Source organism: Cottoperca gobio, chromosome 16 (genome assembly GCF_900634415.1).
Source record: "Cottoperca gobio chromosome 16, fCotGob3.1, whole genome shotgun sequence".
NCBI classification, from domain to species: domain Eukaryota; kingdom Metazoa; phylum Chordata; class Actinopteri; order Perciformes; family Bovichtidae; genus Cottoperca; species Cottoperca gobio.
The window spans coordinates 10,203,549-10,217,883 of NC_041370.1; the positions used below are offsets into that span (position 1 = coordinate 10,203,549).

Below are 14,335 nucleotides of genomic sequence, written 5' to 3' on the forward strand. Positions count from 1 at the left end.
CCCGATTGTGTCATGTGTATATCCTCTCTGCACCTAAAGATACTTAAAACGTGGGATAGTTTTAAAAAATATGCACTTTATTTGAAATTAAATAGCAACAGCAAAAGGCATTTACAACTTCTGTACATTATTTATATGATTTCTTGGTAAGTACATTTAAAAGCTTATTCGCGGCACCAGTTGAGCTTCCGGTCATTCTGGTGAACAGAAATACATTCAGTACGTTCAGGAACCATTCCTGATAGGAATCTGTGCTTTAAAAAGCGTTTTAGGCTTTTGAATGAAAATCAAATTGAGGTTATTCTTTTTTGCTAAGGTTAATTTAAGTGACCACTGTGCAGAAAAGCACGGCAGATAAAAAATAAATCTTGCACCAGTTAATTAGAAAATGCTTGCGAGTGGCTTCACATCAAGAAAGCACTCAAAGTTATAACCGCTTCAGGTTCCAACGAGAAATGCTCACTGTTTGAGGCATTTTAATACATGCTTAGACACATTGGTAATGTGGTTGAGATGGAGATGTATGTCAACTTGTATTAATGATCATTGTGTGTTCCAAGCAAGTGTGAGCAGTGAATGAGCCGGTGCAGTGGAGGAGATGTAGCCCACAGCGGGATCCCAGACTTCAAACTGGATCACTGATGATGACCTACAAAACCCAAACGCACAGTTGAGTAGAATGAATTTCCTGTCACTTGCGCATTAAAACACATTTGACGTACCTGTTGAGTACGATGAGCACGACTGAGCCATCTGGTCTGATGCAGGCAGAGTATTCCAGGTGTGTTTTCTGACTGGCGGACACACCCACTCTCTGAGACCCCTCCCACAGGAATTTACTGTGTGAAAAGGTGATTTAGTTCGATTTCATTAGACTGCTTCCTTTGCAATGACGGAAGAGATGAAAAAGGCTGTTCATTCAGCGTGAACAAACATGTGAGACACAGTTTTGTACCTGAAGTGGGCCATGCTGTAGAAATGTGGCTGCTTGTAGAAGACATCCCGAAGTGCATCCACTATAACAGGGCTGTCTACAAAGTTTTTAACCCAGTTTGGCCCACCAGTCTGGTCCAACGCCAGGTTCCAGTCAGTCCAACCCACCACATAATGGTTTAAGTCCTGGCGTGGAGAAAACAGCCACAGTTTAGCATCTAGTCTGTGCTTTAACTTTGAAATAAAAATAAAAAGGTGTTTTGTTTGAATCCACTGGACAGCACATCTACATAAACAAATACCTCCTGATTCTCAAGATGTCTAGAGTCTGAATGCACCCATGCAAAATAGATAGAATGGAGGGAGTCCAATTTCATTTGAGAGAGAGTGAAGAAAGAAGTAACATTACACCAGTTCCAGCTTGCTTTGAGGGCCCGCAGGCAATTTCTGAAGAGTGTAAACCTGCACTTCGCATCGAGGGAGGTGATTCACCTTTAAGGAACACCTCACGTCTTTTCAAATCCGTCACAGTGGATCTGACTGTACAAGCCTCTTGCAAAAGATATAAGCAGATCTTACCTCTATGATGTCATGTGCGTAGTTTTCAGCCCTGTCCCAGCTCCCCAGCTTCACCCCTCTGTTTAGGGTGCTAAAACCAGAGCAGGCCTCTGTGCCAAACAGGTAATACTCTGGGTAGAGATGATGGGTGACTCCCAGGCTCATCTCTGCTGGGACAAGGCTGTCCAAGTACCAGTGTACTGCAATGCCGTGAATGTATTGTCCTGCATGAATGTCATTTAGGATCTGGAGGGACAAGAGGAAAAAACTTGTGAGTTTCCACATGAAATGCATGCCAAACAAAAAGGGCACCAGTGTACTCCTCTGTCAGGGTATCTGCAGGCACTGAAATCACAGAATGCATTGACTTTAGTTTCTTCAAAGAAAACAAAAAGGAACCTTATATAGTATTAAAAAGAAATTGACAAATGAACGTAAATTAATTAATCATTTTTAATGGGTTGATCCATCCCTACATTTCATGCAGCTCATTCGGGTCCAGGCTGTGTTAATATAATTCATTTATATCATTAGGAATGATATTATAATATAATAACTACATCTGCTGGTTTTCCATCGTACTTTCATACTTTGGTCGGTATAATCGTGAAACTGGTATTAAATTGCAATCTATGTGGTAATAAAGAGCCTCAAACTGAACTTGGTGAAGCCTGCAGAAGACAGAGCTTTGTTTAATCTTCTCCTCGACTCTTGTGGCATGGTTTAGGAAAACACTAAAACTGGAAGATGTAAAAAGTCCTTTATTCCTGCAGCTGCTTCCCTCCAGAGTGGATGGTAGCTAACCAAACACTTTTATCTTACCCTATATTTGTTGAATTTATCTTACATCTGATTATCATACACTATATCTTAAGTTATCATGTTTAGTATTGAATAATATTACACTGATTTATGTTGAAATTCCTAACTTCTTGCCTGCAGCACCAGAGTAGCCTCAGGTACAACAAAGTGTATCATGACTTTACTGTCTCTCCGTCCTTGGACTCACCACTTTAGCCCAGTGAGGCAGCAGCAGGCGGTTGTCATCCAGTATGAGGACGTGTGTGAGTGGGTGTGAAGACGCGTGCAGGGCAGGGCCCAGATCAAGAGCCACCCAGTCCCTCTGCTCCTCAGGAGTGAAGCCAAGAGCCTGGAAACTGCAGAAAGAGACTTCTCAGTCTGCTGTGTAATTTAGAAGCGATGATGATGCTTTTTTGTGTGTACTACAATGTGAGCAGAGACCTGTAGTTTGTGAACCGTCCTGCAGAGGGCTCATTCCCTGTGGTCAAAGCCCAGAAGGTCAAGTTATATTTAGCATATTCCTCAAGGAACCTGAGAGGAAAGAAAAAAGCGACCATTAGAATAAGTTGTATCAAGCATTACAAACATGTGACATTGCATTAAGGTAAAGCCCAACATGTCACCTGATATAGTACTGAGCCCAGGTTTTGTGCTCCTTTCCCCCAGGCTGGCCCTTCAGGGAGCCCTTTCCTATGAGAGCACCGTTAGTTTTCATCCAGGCGGGGGCGCTCCAGGCGCTGGCCAGCAGAGACAGGGGGCCAGGAGACAAGGCCTGAGCACGCCGCAGGAGAGGGATCTGAGGAAGAAGAAGAGGGATTACCAATATCATTTATTGAAGTCCATTGACTTTGCTATATTGGTTGTTGGATGAAGTAAAACATATACTTGTAAACATTTTTTTAACAAATAACTATAAATAAAGTAGAATAATAATTAGTAATCATTTATTAAAAGAATGCCTCTCAACCTCTGAAACAAATATTTTTTCATACTCTTTTCTTTTTTCTATACTTTCTACAGTAACCTGGAAATGACTCAAATAAAATACTTTTCGATACCCTGGATTAGAGTGATGGAGTGACGGACATGTGTATGTGTGACAGTAGGAGAAGAGAGAGACCTTCATGTTGATGTCCTCATTGGCCAGCGTGAAATTGTCCAGGTTGTAGTCTCCAGGCGTGTCGGCATACGTGTACAGACGGGTGGAGAAGTCACAACTGGCCATGGGGACACGCACCACGCTGTAGCCAATACCTGCCAGAGACACGGCATCAATAACGACCAAAGGTGAGAGATCATTAAATATCATCATTTCATGAGATTTATCTGTTTTTTGTTTCCGTGCAGATATCGTTTTCCTTTTTTGCTATGTTCACATAATCAATAACAACAGTTCATCACATTAAATATAGTTTTTAATGCTAACTTAATTTTTTCCAGTTTCTGATCAACAAATTCATTATTCGGGTTAAGTTGCAGCATTTTCTACAATTTCTACATGAAAAAATACTTTGACTATTGAAGGTTTATCAAAATAGTTGGCAGTTATTTTTCTGATTATCGATTTATCAATTAGTCGTCTAATTATTGCAGCTCCACTATTTAGCAGTTACACGCCGTATACAATCAGTTAATAAGCGTTATATTATTAGAAGTTTCAAACCGGGGACGCTGCAGCAAACTCAACCTTGTTACATGGAGCACCTTCTCTACCAGGTGAGCTAATTGAGCGCCTCAATATCAGCGTCTATTAATGTATTTTATGTAAAACTGAGTTGTAGTAACATGAACTACTTTTTAATACTATTTACTATATAATACAATTGCAGCCATATACTGTACTGCACCGTACTACAAAGAGTGCTAAAAATGATTTATTAAATGTTTGGAAATGAGAAATATCCTTATTAATATCATGATAATGTTTTAAAACCATACAACCCAGCCTTAATAACTACTGGTATGAGTGATGCTGGATAATGTAGATTCTGTTGAGGCAAACAAACTACCCTGCACATATGGACACGTCTCACAGAACGTGTGAAATGTATTTGTTATTGTGCTGAATTAGCATGTCGCCATGGGACAAACACTGGTCGCTATGTGTTGTTACATGAAAAATATTTCAGCAACAAATGTGTATCTTATATTTGGAAATTGTGGTCGCAGTTTGCTTCTCCAATCTATTACCCCACTATTGCACATCAAGTGGGTGTTTTTCAGAGTGTACCTTCAGGGGAAAAGTACTGTCGCAGCAGCTGGTCCTGTGCACCAGCAGATAGAGACAGGATGTTAATGGCTGCTGCATCTGTCATAGCTCCACCGAATCCCCTGATCTTCTGGTACTTCTGGTAGGGAACGATAGACAACCTGAGGCCTGAAAGAGACGCACAAAGAGATGAGAGAGATGCTCTGCACCTGCTCCAACTAACGATTGTCGAATCTGCCGATTATTTTCTAGATTAATCAATTAGTTGTTTTAAGTCTACAAAATGTCAGGAAATCCAAGATGGCATCCTCAAAGTACGGGGTCACTGCCCCCTCAGTCGATTAGTCTTTTTTTTTTAAATGCTTTTTTCCCCCATGCTGAATGACTGATGTCCAAGACAATTTTGAGCATATATCTGGTACACAAAAGATTTAATTTGGGGATTTTGCATGAGAAACTCAGTTTTACAGATCTGTAAATTAAATCTACTAATGGACTAGTCGAAATAAATCGTAATTGTAACGAGTGTTAGTCCTCTAAAATATTCTTTAGGAGAGAAAACCTCTCCCTAAATGTGTTGTTTGTCCGCAACTCAAATATATTTAGTTTACTGTCATAGAGGAGTAAAGAAAACCAGAATATATTCTCATTTAAAAAGGTTTTTTTCTTTAAAAAATAATCAAATCGGATTATCGATTATCAAAATAGCTGGTGATTAATTTAATTAATCTTAGTAGCTCTAGCTCCGACACCAGACCGCCCACATCTTCCTCACCTGCCCGGGTGCTGTTCACCTGGACCGGACCCCGGCCTGCCTCCAGTCTGCTGCCGGCCATGCTGGACAGGTAGGAGGAGTACTGGCCCAGGGGAGGCAAGGCGACTGACCCAACACTGTCACAGTGGGTTGAATTACACTCACACACCACAGATCCATGGCCAAAGTTTCTGGCAACACATTCATTGCTTCCTGCAGGGAAAGAAAGTCATAAAAACATAATTTACTGTCTGCATTTGTGAACAAAGGTTAGATGATAACTTTACGCAACAAAAAGGTAAACGCATTGGGACAATTGCAACCTGTGTTGTGTTACCTGTAGAGAGGGTCACTTCTGCTTTGAGGAAAACAAGGACCAAAAGTACAGATGATGGCAACGCCATTTTATCTAGAAACAGACTACATATATAAAATAAGCCACAGTGTTGTCAGTTCAAATTCATATAACAGGGGCTGAATCAGTGTCATGCAGTACTTCAAACTGTAAAATACAAGTTAACAATGACCCAACTACTCCATTAATTTAGCTGACACACACATTTTATTGTCACGTCATTCAGAGCACTTTAGAGAAGAGTATCTCACCTCAGAGGTTGCAGATAGAAACACTCGCATGTCCCGCGGGCTGATTTAAAAATATTCACACTCGACCGTCACTTTAACTTTGTCCAATCTGCCATACCAGCGCTTCCTCCGACCACTTTGTTTTGGCGATCAAATGGGACTTTGGGAAAGTCATGTGACTCTGTAAACTATCATGTGAACAGCCGTGCAATAATCTGAACCGCCAACAGGTGTCGCTGTACCATAAAACTAGGACAGAATAAAGGAATGAATGACTTTGACTGTTGTTTAGTTGGTGCATAACAACAAAATTGATGCATAAGTCAAAGTACTAAAATAGAGATTAAAGTACTGATCTTCCAAAATATAAAAAATGAACAATATAAAAAACTGAGTTTACGAAAAAAATAAAAACTAGACAAAACAATGCGCACCAACACACCGAGGCGCCATCTTGCATAACTAAGTGGGAGATAATACCTTTCCATTCCTAAAGAATGCATTATCTATAATGGGAGCCAGAGCCTTCAGCCATCAAGCTCCTCTCCAGTGGAACCACCTTCCAGTTTGTGTTCGGGAGGCAGACACACTCTCCACATTTAAGAGCAGGCTAAAGACTTTCCATTTTGATAAAGTTTATAGTTAGGGCTGGCTCAGGCTTGCCTTGGATCAGCCCCACCTTGGATCAGCCCCTAGTTATGCTGCTATAGGCTTAGACTGCCGAGGGACACCTCCCTGCTCTCTTCCTTCTCTTCCTCTCTCCTCTCCTGCCTCTCCCTCTCTATCGGTATGCATTTATGTAAATGTATGTTACTAACTCATCATCCCCGGAGTTTCTGTGTCTCTCATGTGGCAGGTTGCCACTGATAAGGTTTACATCAGGATCAGGAATCGTAGCTGCGCCTGCTGCCCTGGTCCTGCTGGACACCGGGAAGCCTTTTTGACATTATTCTGGATTCATCCAAACTTTCTCTTTTTCAACACAACATAATTTCTGTCAAATGTTGTATTTGTACTATGTTGTTTATCCTGTACATACATCTATTGCACGTCTGTCCGTCCTGGGAGAGGGATCCCTCCTCAGTTGCTCTCCCTGAGGTTTCTTCCATTTTTCCCCCTTTAATTAAGGGGTTTCTTTTAGGAAGTTTTTCCTTATGCGATGCGAGGGTCTAAGGACAGAGGGTGTCGTAACCTGTACAGTCTGTAAAGCACACTGAGACAAATGTGTAATTTGTGATATTGGGCTATGTAAATAAATTTGATTTGATTCCCAGTGCTTCAATATTTATTATTCGTTATTCAGTATTTTTACACAGCATCTTTTTTGCTTTCGTCTGAAGACTAATAACTGAACTAGTACAATCTTGTTTTAAAAAAATAAAAAAGTTTTTTAATTTTTACTTTATTCAACATTTTATTATCAAAGAAACACACATGCATCATAAATTGCAGTTATTACAGCCATGGACATTATTTGTATATTCATGTATTTAGGACACTGATATTTGGGTGTGTGTGTGTGTGCGTGCGCTTCATAGGAAAGATGAAATTCTGTCCAACATCGATGGATTGTTGTTGCTCAAAAAGATGAGTTCTTTCTTTCCTTCCTCGGTTTGACCTGAGGAGAGGAAAAAAATAATTAAAAGTTACTAAAAGAGCATCACTTAAATGTCTGTTATAAAGAAAAACATCCACAGTATACAGTACTCACTCTGTGGATGCTGCAGCCACTGGCGGTCTATCAAATAGAGGTAACAGCTCTCAAACTCCTTCTCGCTGTAGTTGGGCACCGACATCGGGACAAACGGGTCAATGCTGTCAAACCCGCTCTGACGAGCAAAACACAGACAGGAAGTCAACATGCTGGACATCAAACATGTCTCTAAATAGCGTGTTCAGAAAATATCACAGACACATTAAAACACAATTTAGATGCTATAAATCACTAACTCTTAACACATTAATCGAAAAATACAGACAAGCATATCATCATATATAATGCACAACAGTCCCAGTTACAAGATTTAACATAGGGATTATTAATGATATAATAAATGGCAGGACATGCAGAGTAACACATCTTTTTAAGTATTTTTAGAATATTATTTTTAAGTCTCACAGTCAGTGGTCTAAATGATTATTATGCAATCAAATAATTTTTATCTGGAGAGACAAGAAAGTTATACGACGCAACTTTTTAGTTTTACAGTTCAACAGAGTTGGGTGACAAGGTTGGATTTATTGGTCCATTGGGAAATTGATCTTATGACATGCAGATACGGGATAAATATGACCGCTATAAATAATATTACAGCCCACTGCAACAAGGCATGAAACAAAATGGTGAGGGGATGGGGACATGATAATGATAATTAAGTTTCTGATTGGAAATGCTTTGTTGACAAACGTCACAAAGAATCTGTAAACTGGCAATACTACTGGATGTACTGGCTGTTTTAAGAAAACAAAGCATAACCATTATGTGTTGTGTTTATCACTTTACTTAAATCTGAAATGTGAAAAACTGCTTCTGCACACGAGTCCTGAGGGATTAGAGTGCTGCAGTCTCGAGTACAGGTTTGAAATGTCCCTACTAAATTGGAAAAGAGAAAGAAAAACTAATCTGCAGTCAGCGATCGAGGGCAAGTGCTACAGGTTACAAAGTACAATGAAATGATCTCTTACCTCTCCCAGCAGCTCATGAGGCATGTAGGCAGATACTGGCGTGAAGAGAGACCCCGTCTGAGACAGAGTGGCGATGATGGCGCCTCCAGTCTGAGACAAAGAGAGTATATGTCAATGGGGGACAAAAAATCTTAAATACAATATTCTCATGCAACTGTGGTCATCGCCTGAAGTGCGTTCCTCTCACCCAGTTGGTCGTTATCAACTTCCTCAGGTTATAAATCAAAGTTAGCTCCTCTGGTTTTACCTAATGAAAAAACAGATACACGTAAGACCTCCAATCAGTCGAAACTGAAAGAGAAGACAGACATGAGGTGTGACCGGATCGTGAATGTGTTTCCTCACATAACTCTTATTCTTCTTCATGATGGTGGATTTTCCCCACAGGGCGTTGACACCATCCACAGCCACGGCCAGGCGGAAGTCTGACTCTGGCTGCCCGCTTTGCAGCCTCAGCTCCTTCATCACCGCCCCCACCACATCACTGCTGGTCTTCACACGAGTTATACCCTACGGCAAAAGAAATACCATCAGATGCCTAATGACAGTCTCTCTCTCTCTCTCCCTCTCTCCCTCTCTCCCTCTCTCAGTCTCTCCCTCATTCTCAGACTCTCTCTACTGATATCTATACAGATTGTTCTATATTTATCCAGATATCTCTATCTATACAGATATCCACACGCACACACCTGAACTGTCAGTGGTAGAGTTGTATTGTCTCTAATAATGAGGCGTCAGAAGGCTATCTATTAATATCAGATCTATTTGCAGCTTACACGAAGCTCACAGTAACTTAAAAAAATTAGTTTTGCACTAATGTCTCAACGTTTTCCTTAATATGCAGGAAAAGATACAGAGCCAGATGACTGATTGGAAGAGGTGTACTAATTCACAGACTGAACATAAATCTATTGCTTTCTTCCACCTTTGTCAGTGAGTATGGGCCAAACATATTGTGCTGATCCATCTCCATGCTCAGTTCATTGGCTATTGATCACCGCTAAGCACGGGCAAGGTGAAAGATGACATTTTAATGACCCCCTGTGGGGAAATCAGTAGGGCAGAAGGAAAGAATAGGCAACAGATAGAAAATATAACAAACTGATGAAAATGTCTCAGAGGGAGAGATATATCACATGTCCAATGAACACGAATAAATAATCAGAGCCAGAAAATGTTGCGAGACACCCACCTGATCCACCAGCTGTCCGAGGGTACTTCCCTCCTCGGTGAACTCTCTCTTTGTCCACACATAGCGCTGCTTTGTCTTTATCTGGGAGAGAAACAGTACAGTTTCATTGACTGTTTATATGGGCTGGGTCCTCATTTTAATTCATGCACCATGTGACCAATGTTTTTTTTTCCAATACAAGACAGTATTTTCATGACGATGCTGCATATAGAACGTTTCCATTCATACATGCTAAAGAGCACTTAAGATGCTCCATCCTCAATACATTAAAATGGAAATGTTCTCTTCAAATACTAAACCTAAAACATATCATGGCGTTATATTGCTACTGCGCCATGCAAAGACGCTGTGCTTCAAACTGGGAATATTACAGCAGTACATGTGGGTAAATTCAGAGATGTCATTAAGCGGTTTAATGGCCTAATCTATATCAGCATGTGACCTAAACTGCTGTGAAGATGCAGTTACGGCTCATTTAAATCCTATAAATGCTTGTTAAGTTAACACATTTTGTAATACTCCATAAGCCTTAATTTTGACTATGTGTACTCGGAGTCATCAACTTCATATTGTAAGATCGCAGCCCAACTAAGTATCGTCGGATGTTCCTTAAAAAAAAAAAAAAGGCACACTGCTGATCATTACCTTTGAAAGGAAGGGCTCATTGGTGGTTCTGAAGCTGCGTAACCATTCGTTGGCTTGGAAAGGCTGATCATAGCGATCAGCGTTATAGGATGAGGGCATCAGCTCCTTACAGTTCTTCATCCATTTGTGAGCTGTATTAGAAAAACCACAGAAGACGTAGGAGGGTCACTGTGGATACTTTGTCTATCGCGGTAGCAGTCGGCCGCTTGCACGTGTGATTGCGTTTGTCTCACCATCAGGAACATGCAGCACCAGCCATCCCTGTGAGTAGCAGAAGTGGACTGTGTGACAGAGAGACATCGTCTTCCCACTGCCCTTCAACCCATCTGAACAACTTGATAAGGTTAACTACAGGTTTATTCAGAAGCTTCAAGAGAAGAAGAGTATAATTATCTGTGGAAGAGTGAGCATGTGTTGTAAAGGATACAGAATAAATATCGCAGCGAGGGTTTGCTGTGCTCCGTTTTCTTCAGGTAAGAGATGACTTCTAGCGCCGGCCGCCTCACCATCACACAGGCTTCATTAAACGTCTTCGCCTGAAAACATACATGACAATTTGTCTTCATGGTACGTTTTACAAAAAAAAAAAATAGATCAAGTCACACAGTAAGTTGAAAAAATGTACATGCAGTCTTTGACATAAGCACAGACCTGTTCTTGAAAGCGTGTTGGGAGACTTCGAGGGAACGCAGTGCTGATGTGTTCAGAGGGCAGCGTGTAATACTGTCCGATATGTTTCTCTGACTGAAATGCCTGGAAAGAGACAAACAGTGAGCTCTAACCAAAATCATACAAATGTACAGACAACTGCTGCTACAAACACAAATCGGTGCCGTGTTTCCCTCCTGCCTGTCAGCATTATGACTAGTAAAATCAGATTTGCTTACCGGATCATTCTCCTGTGCTCGGAAAATTGAGAAGGGCTGAGGTTCTGACTGTACAGCCACAGCCTCATGCTGCTGGCCATATACACTGGTGTGAAGGGACCTTACATGCGTTACCTGCAAAGATTTAATACAGTGAATACTAAAAATAAGAGAAAACAGAAAAATAATCCAAACACATGGTACTGTATTGATATGTCAAAAAATATTATACATCAGATATTAACCGAACAAATGAATGATGACGAGTACAACAGCTTAATACACTGATCAAAAGCCTTCAGCACAAAATGAGCCGAGTCAAACGGCTCGTATATAAACACGTCCCGTAATCTACATTCATGTCATTTTGATCAGACTTGTACAGGAATATACACAAATATTATGATAAATAGAAGATCACAAAGGTGATGCGTTCTTTCCGTCTCTGGGACTGAATGGAAGCATCCATTGTCTACAACCTGAGGTAGGATGTTGAATCTTACATGAGCACATAGATACCTCTGTGCTCTGGTCAGGTTTACATACAGTTCTGCCCTGGATTGTACATGTACTTAATAATAGTCTGTTCCCAAGTGTTTTACAGTCAAGCCACAATAACTATAGTATTTTATTTTGAAATATATACTGTAAACCAAACTATGTGCACACTATCTTACCCAATGATGCCAATCACCACATACTGTAAATTATGGGACCATGTAATGTAATTCTGAGCCACCTGCTCCAAAGAAATAGGGGGCAGTATTTCACCTCTATACTGGGTCCATACATTCTCTAATGTTTATATTTTAGTTGTAGTAGTTTGACATGTTTATTGTATTCTAATTTACTCTTTATATTGTGTATTTTTTAACACAGTGGGCAAGAATACCAAAAGGAAAGCCCGTCAGACGGCAGATGGAGAGACTTGAGCTCAGTGGGCAGTCAGCGGGCTGGTGGACCTGTGTAACGGCAGCAACAGGGAGTCTGCAGTTCCCCGGTGCTGTGGCTGAACTCAAGCTAACTGCGAACTGAAACTACGCCGTTTCCCGGGGCTGCCGACAGCTATATGCTCGGCAAAATAGCCTCCTGGCAGCTGTGAGGACGAAGTGAGGTGGTGCGTGTGGCTTTCTCGTTTCAGCCACTGTAAATGTAATCCAATAAACAAACAAACTATAAGACATGGAACATGGCTGTATTATTTATAAGAGAGTCAGGCAGCTATAGATGGAATCGGAGTTTCGGGCTTTCGGTGGAATCGCAATGCATGCTGAGGTGGCAAGCCTAGAAAAGTGAGCACCAACTCTACAAGGGCCGCCATATTGGATTTCTTCTCTACGTGTTTACATTGTATTTAGCTTATTCTTCAAGCGTGTTTACATTGTATTTAGCTAGTTATTAGTGTGTAATCATCGCTCTTCTAGTTATGGGATTTGGACACCGACATTGTGTGGTGAAAGGATGTTCAAACAGTGGGAGAAAGCTAAATAAATGGGCAGAATCTCATTGTGAGCTTCACGATTGCAAAAATTGCGACTGCAAGCCCCCGTTCGAACTATTTCCATTTCCAACAGCACTAAAGAACAATGATAGAAGGCTAGCATGGACCAAAGCTGTAAAGAGACAGGATTACAATGGGAAGTCTTGGGAGCCCAAGAAATCTTCGCGGATTTGCAGTGAGCATTTCATGCAAGGCAAAACCAACAAATGAATTCCCTGATCCTGAACTCTACCTGCGGTATGTAGTCTATCTACTTGATTTATATATTGACAAATGTACTTTCTATATATTGATTTTTATAATAACAAACACGAGTAAGGAATATATTTATAATAGCTTAACCTCATCATAAGAAAGGAGTTCAGAACTCATTGTAGAGTAGTAGGTTTGTTTACAACACGCTTGAATAATAAGCTAAATACAATGTAAACATGTAGAGAAGAAATCCAATATGGCGGCCCTTGTAGAGTTGGTGCTCACTTTTCTAGGCTTGCCACCCCAGCATGCATTGCGATTCCACCGGAACCCCAAAACATCAATACTTTTTCTACCTCTAGTCTGAGGGCAGTCTGGCGCTACAGTGACTCACTATCGCCTCTAGAGGAACACGTGGTATTACAAGACTGGACGGAGCCGAACTGTCAGACTGCTAATTCTAGTTGATATCTCTGCAACACAATAAATAGACGTTTTGACATCACGTCAACACTGTTACCGCTTCACATTCTGTTGATACTGTCAGTGTATTGTTTTAATGGTTTACATTTAAAATTCTGGCATATCTTACACATTGAACCTTTAATGACAATATTTCTTGCCTCCACGCTTTATATACAGAGCAGCTGAACCAGGTAAAAACAAATACAGGAACATAATACTTTTATTCACATACTGTCACGGTTCTGTGTCTGCAGCTTCTCCTTAACTAAAACTTGTTATTAACAGTGATCTTACCGTTTGTCGTAGTCTGAAGGACAGTCTGTGGAGCGCCATGGTCTGAAACATGAAGGACGACATGCATTTAAGTTATAATTCAGGAGTAGCAAGTGCCAATGAAGAAAGCAGTGTGTAATAACACAGCATTGTCCTCTAACCTTGCGTAAACACTATGCTAACAGCTAACTTAGCTGTGGTCCACGGCAGGCAGCATTAGCAATTTGAGCACAGAAAGATGTTTACCTGCGATTCACTTATTCAGTGACGATGATTTCAGTTCAGGTCATCCACTGACAGATGTCTCCGGAGTGGTATATGAAGATGGTAGACTGGATAAGTCAATGTGCTAGATCTGCCATGGACACCGCCATCATGCAGCTCAGAGCAGGAAGTGACGTCAGGTTATCGCACTTCTTTGTAGCCAATCAGGTTGCGCGAGCCAGGCGACAACAACTTAAGAAAATGGAGTTTGTCAGTTTGAGACATTAAAATGTCATTATACATTTTGAACATGATAAATATAATATTGAATTAATTTGAAACCTATTGAATATATACAGTACATGTTATATACATAAATACAGAATAACCAAAGTTACCCCCAATTTCACTGGATTGTTATGTGAATTTACAGAATATATTAAGACTCACAGATGTATTAACACTAAAA

The 14,335-nt window shown here is 40.7% G+C and overlaps 2 protein-coding genes across 3 annotated transcripts; both read right to left on the minus strand.

The window, feature by feature from the left end:
* Positions 1-56: 56 nt before the first annotated feature.
* gba1 (glucosylceramidase beta 1) lies at positions 57-6,020 on the minus strand. Of its 2 annotated transcripts, none has more exons than XM_029452057.1 (12): positions 5,862-6,020; positions 5,593-5,664; positions 5,277-5,468; positions 4,523-4,669; positions 3,413-3,546; positions 2,916-3,088; positions 2,734-2,823; positions 2,501-2,648; positions 1,513-1,737; positions 956-1,119; positions 723-839; positions 57-649 (listed from the first exon to the last, which is right to left on the minus strand). In XM_029452057.1, the coding sequence occupies exons 2-12, from the start codon at positions 5,657-5,659 to the stop codon at positions 544-546; spliced, it is 1,563 nt and encodes a 520-aa protein (XP_029307917.1). In that variant the 5' UTR covers positions 5,660-5,664; positions 5,862-6,020; the 3' UTR covers positions 57-543. The 2 variants fall into 2 exon arrangements, with proteins under 2 accessions (XP_029307917.1, XP_029307916.1); XM_029452056.1 differs by having other exon boundaries at positions 5,593-5,675.
* Positions 6,021-7,226: 1,206 nt separating this feature from the next.
* Positions 7,227-14,069, minus strand: dap3 (death associated protein 3). The gene is made up of 13 exons (XM_029452061.1): positions 13,909-14,069; positions 13,684-13,725; positions 11,250-11,363; positions 11,014-11,115; positions 10,790-10,898; positions 10,596-10,688; positions 10,363-10,493; positions 9,718-9,798; positions 8,871-9,035; positions 8,713-8,772; positions 8,526-8,615; positions 7,552-7,669; positions 7,227-7,458 (listed from the first exon to the last, which is right to left on the minus strand). The coding sequence occupies exons 2-13, from the start codon at positions 13,720-13,722 to the stop codon at positions 7,373-7,375; spliced, it is 1,188 nt and encodes a 395-aa protein (XP_029307921.1). The 5' UTR covers positions 13,723-13,725; positions 13,909-14,069; the 3' UTR covers positions 7,227-7,372.
* Positions 14,070-14,335: the final 266 nt, after the last annotated feature.

Bases quoted from the DNA above. Each gene is read 5' to 3' on its own strand.
- gba1 (XM_029452057.1), bottom strand. From the start codon at position 5,659: ATGGCGTTGCCATCATCTGTACTTTTGGTCCTTGTTTTCCTCAAAGCA. The intron at 4,670-5,276 runs GTGAGGAAGATG...CGTCTCTTTCAG, and splicing joins GGTGAACAGCACCCGGGCAG to GCCTCAGGTTGTCTATCGTT. The intron at 3,089-3,412 runs GTCTCTCTCTTC...CTTCTTCCTCAG, and splicing joins ATGAGGACATCAACATGAAG to ATCCCTCTCCTGCGGCGTGC.
- dap3 (XM_029452061.1), bottom strand. From the start codon at position 13,722: ATGGCGCTCCACAGACTGTCCTTCAGACTACGACAAACG. The intron at 11,364-13,683 runs GTAAGATCACTG...AAATCTTTGCAG, and splicing joins CCTTCAGACTACGACAAACG to GTAACGCATGTAAGGTCCCT. The intron at 7,670-8,525 runs GTAAGAGATCAT...TTTGCTCGTCAG, and splicing joins CTCATGAGCTGCTGGGAGAG to AGCGGGTTTGACAGCATTGA.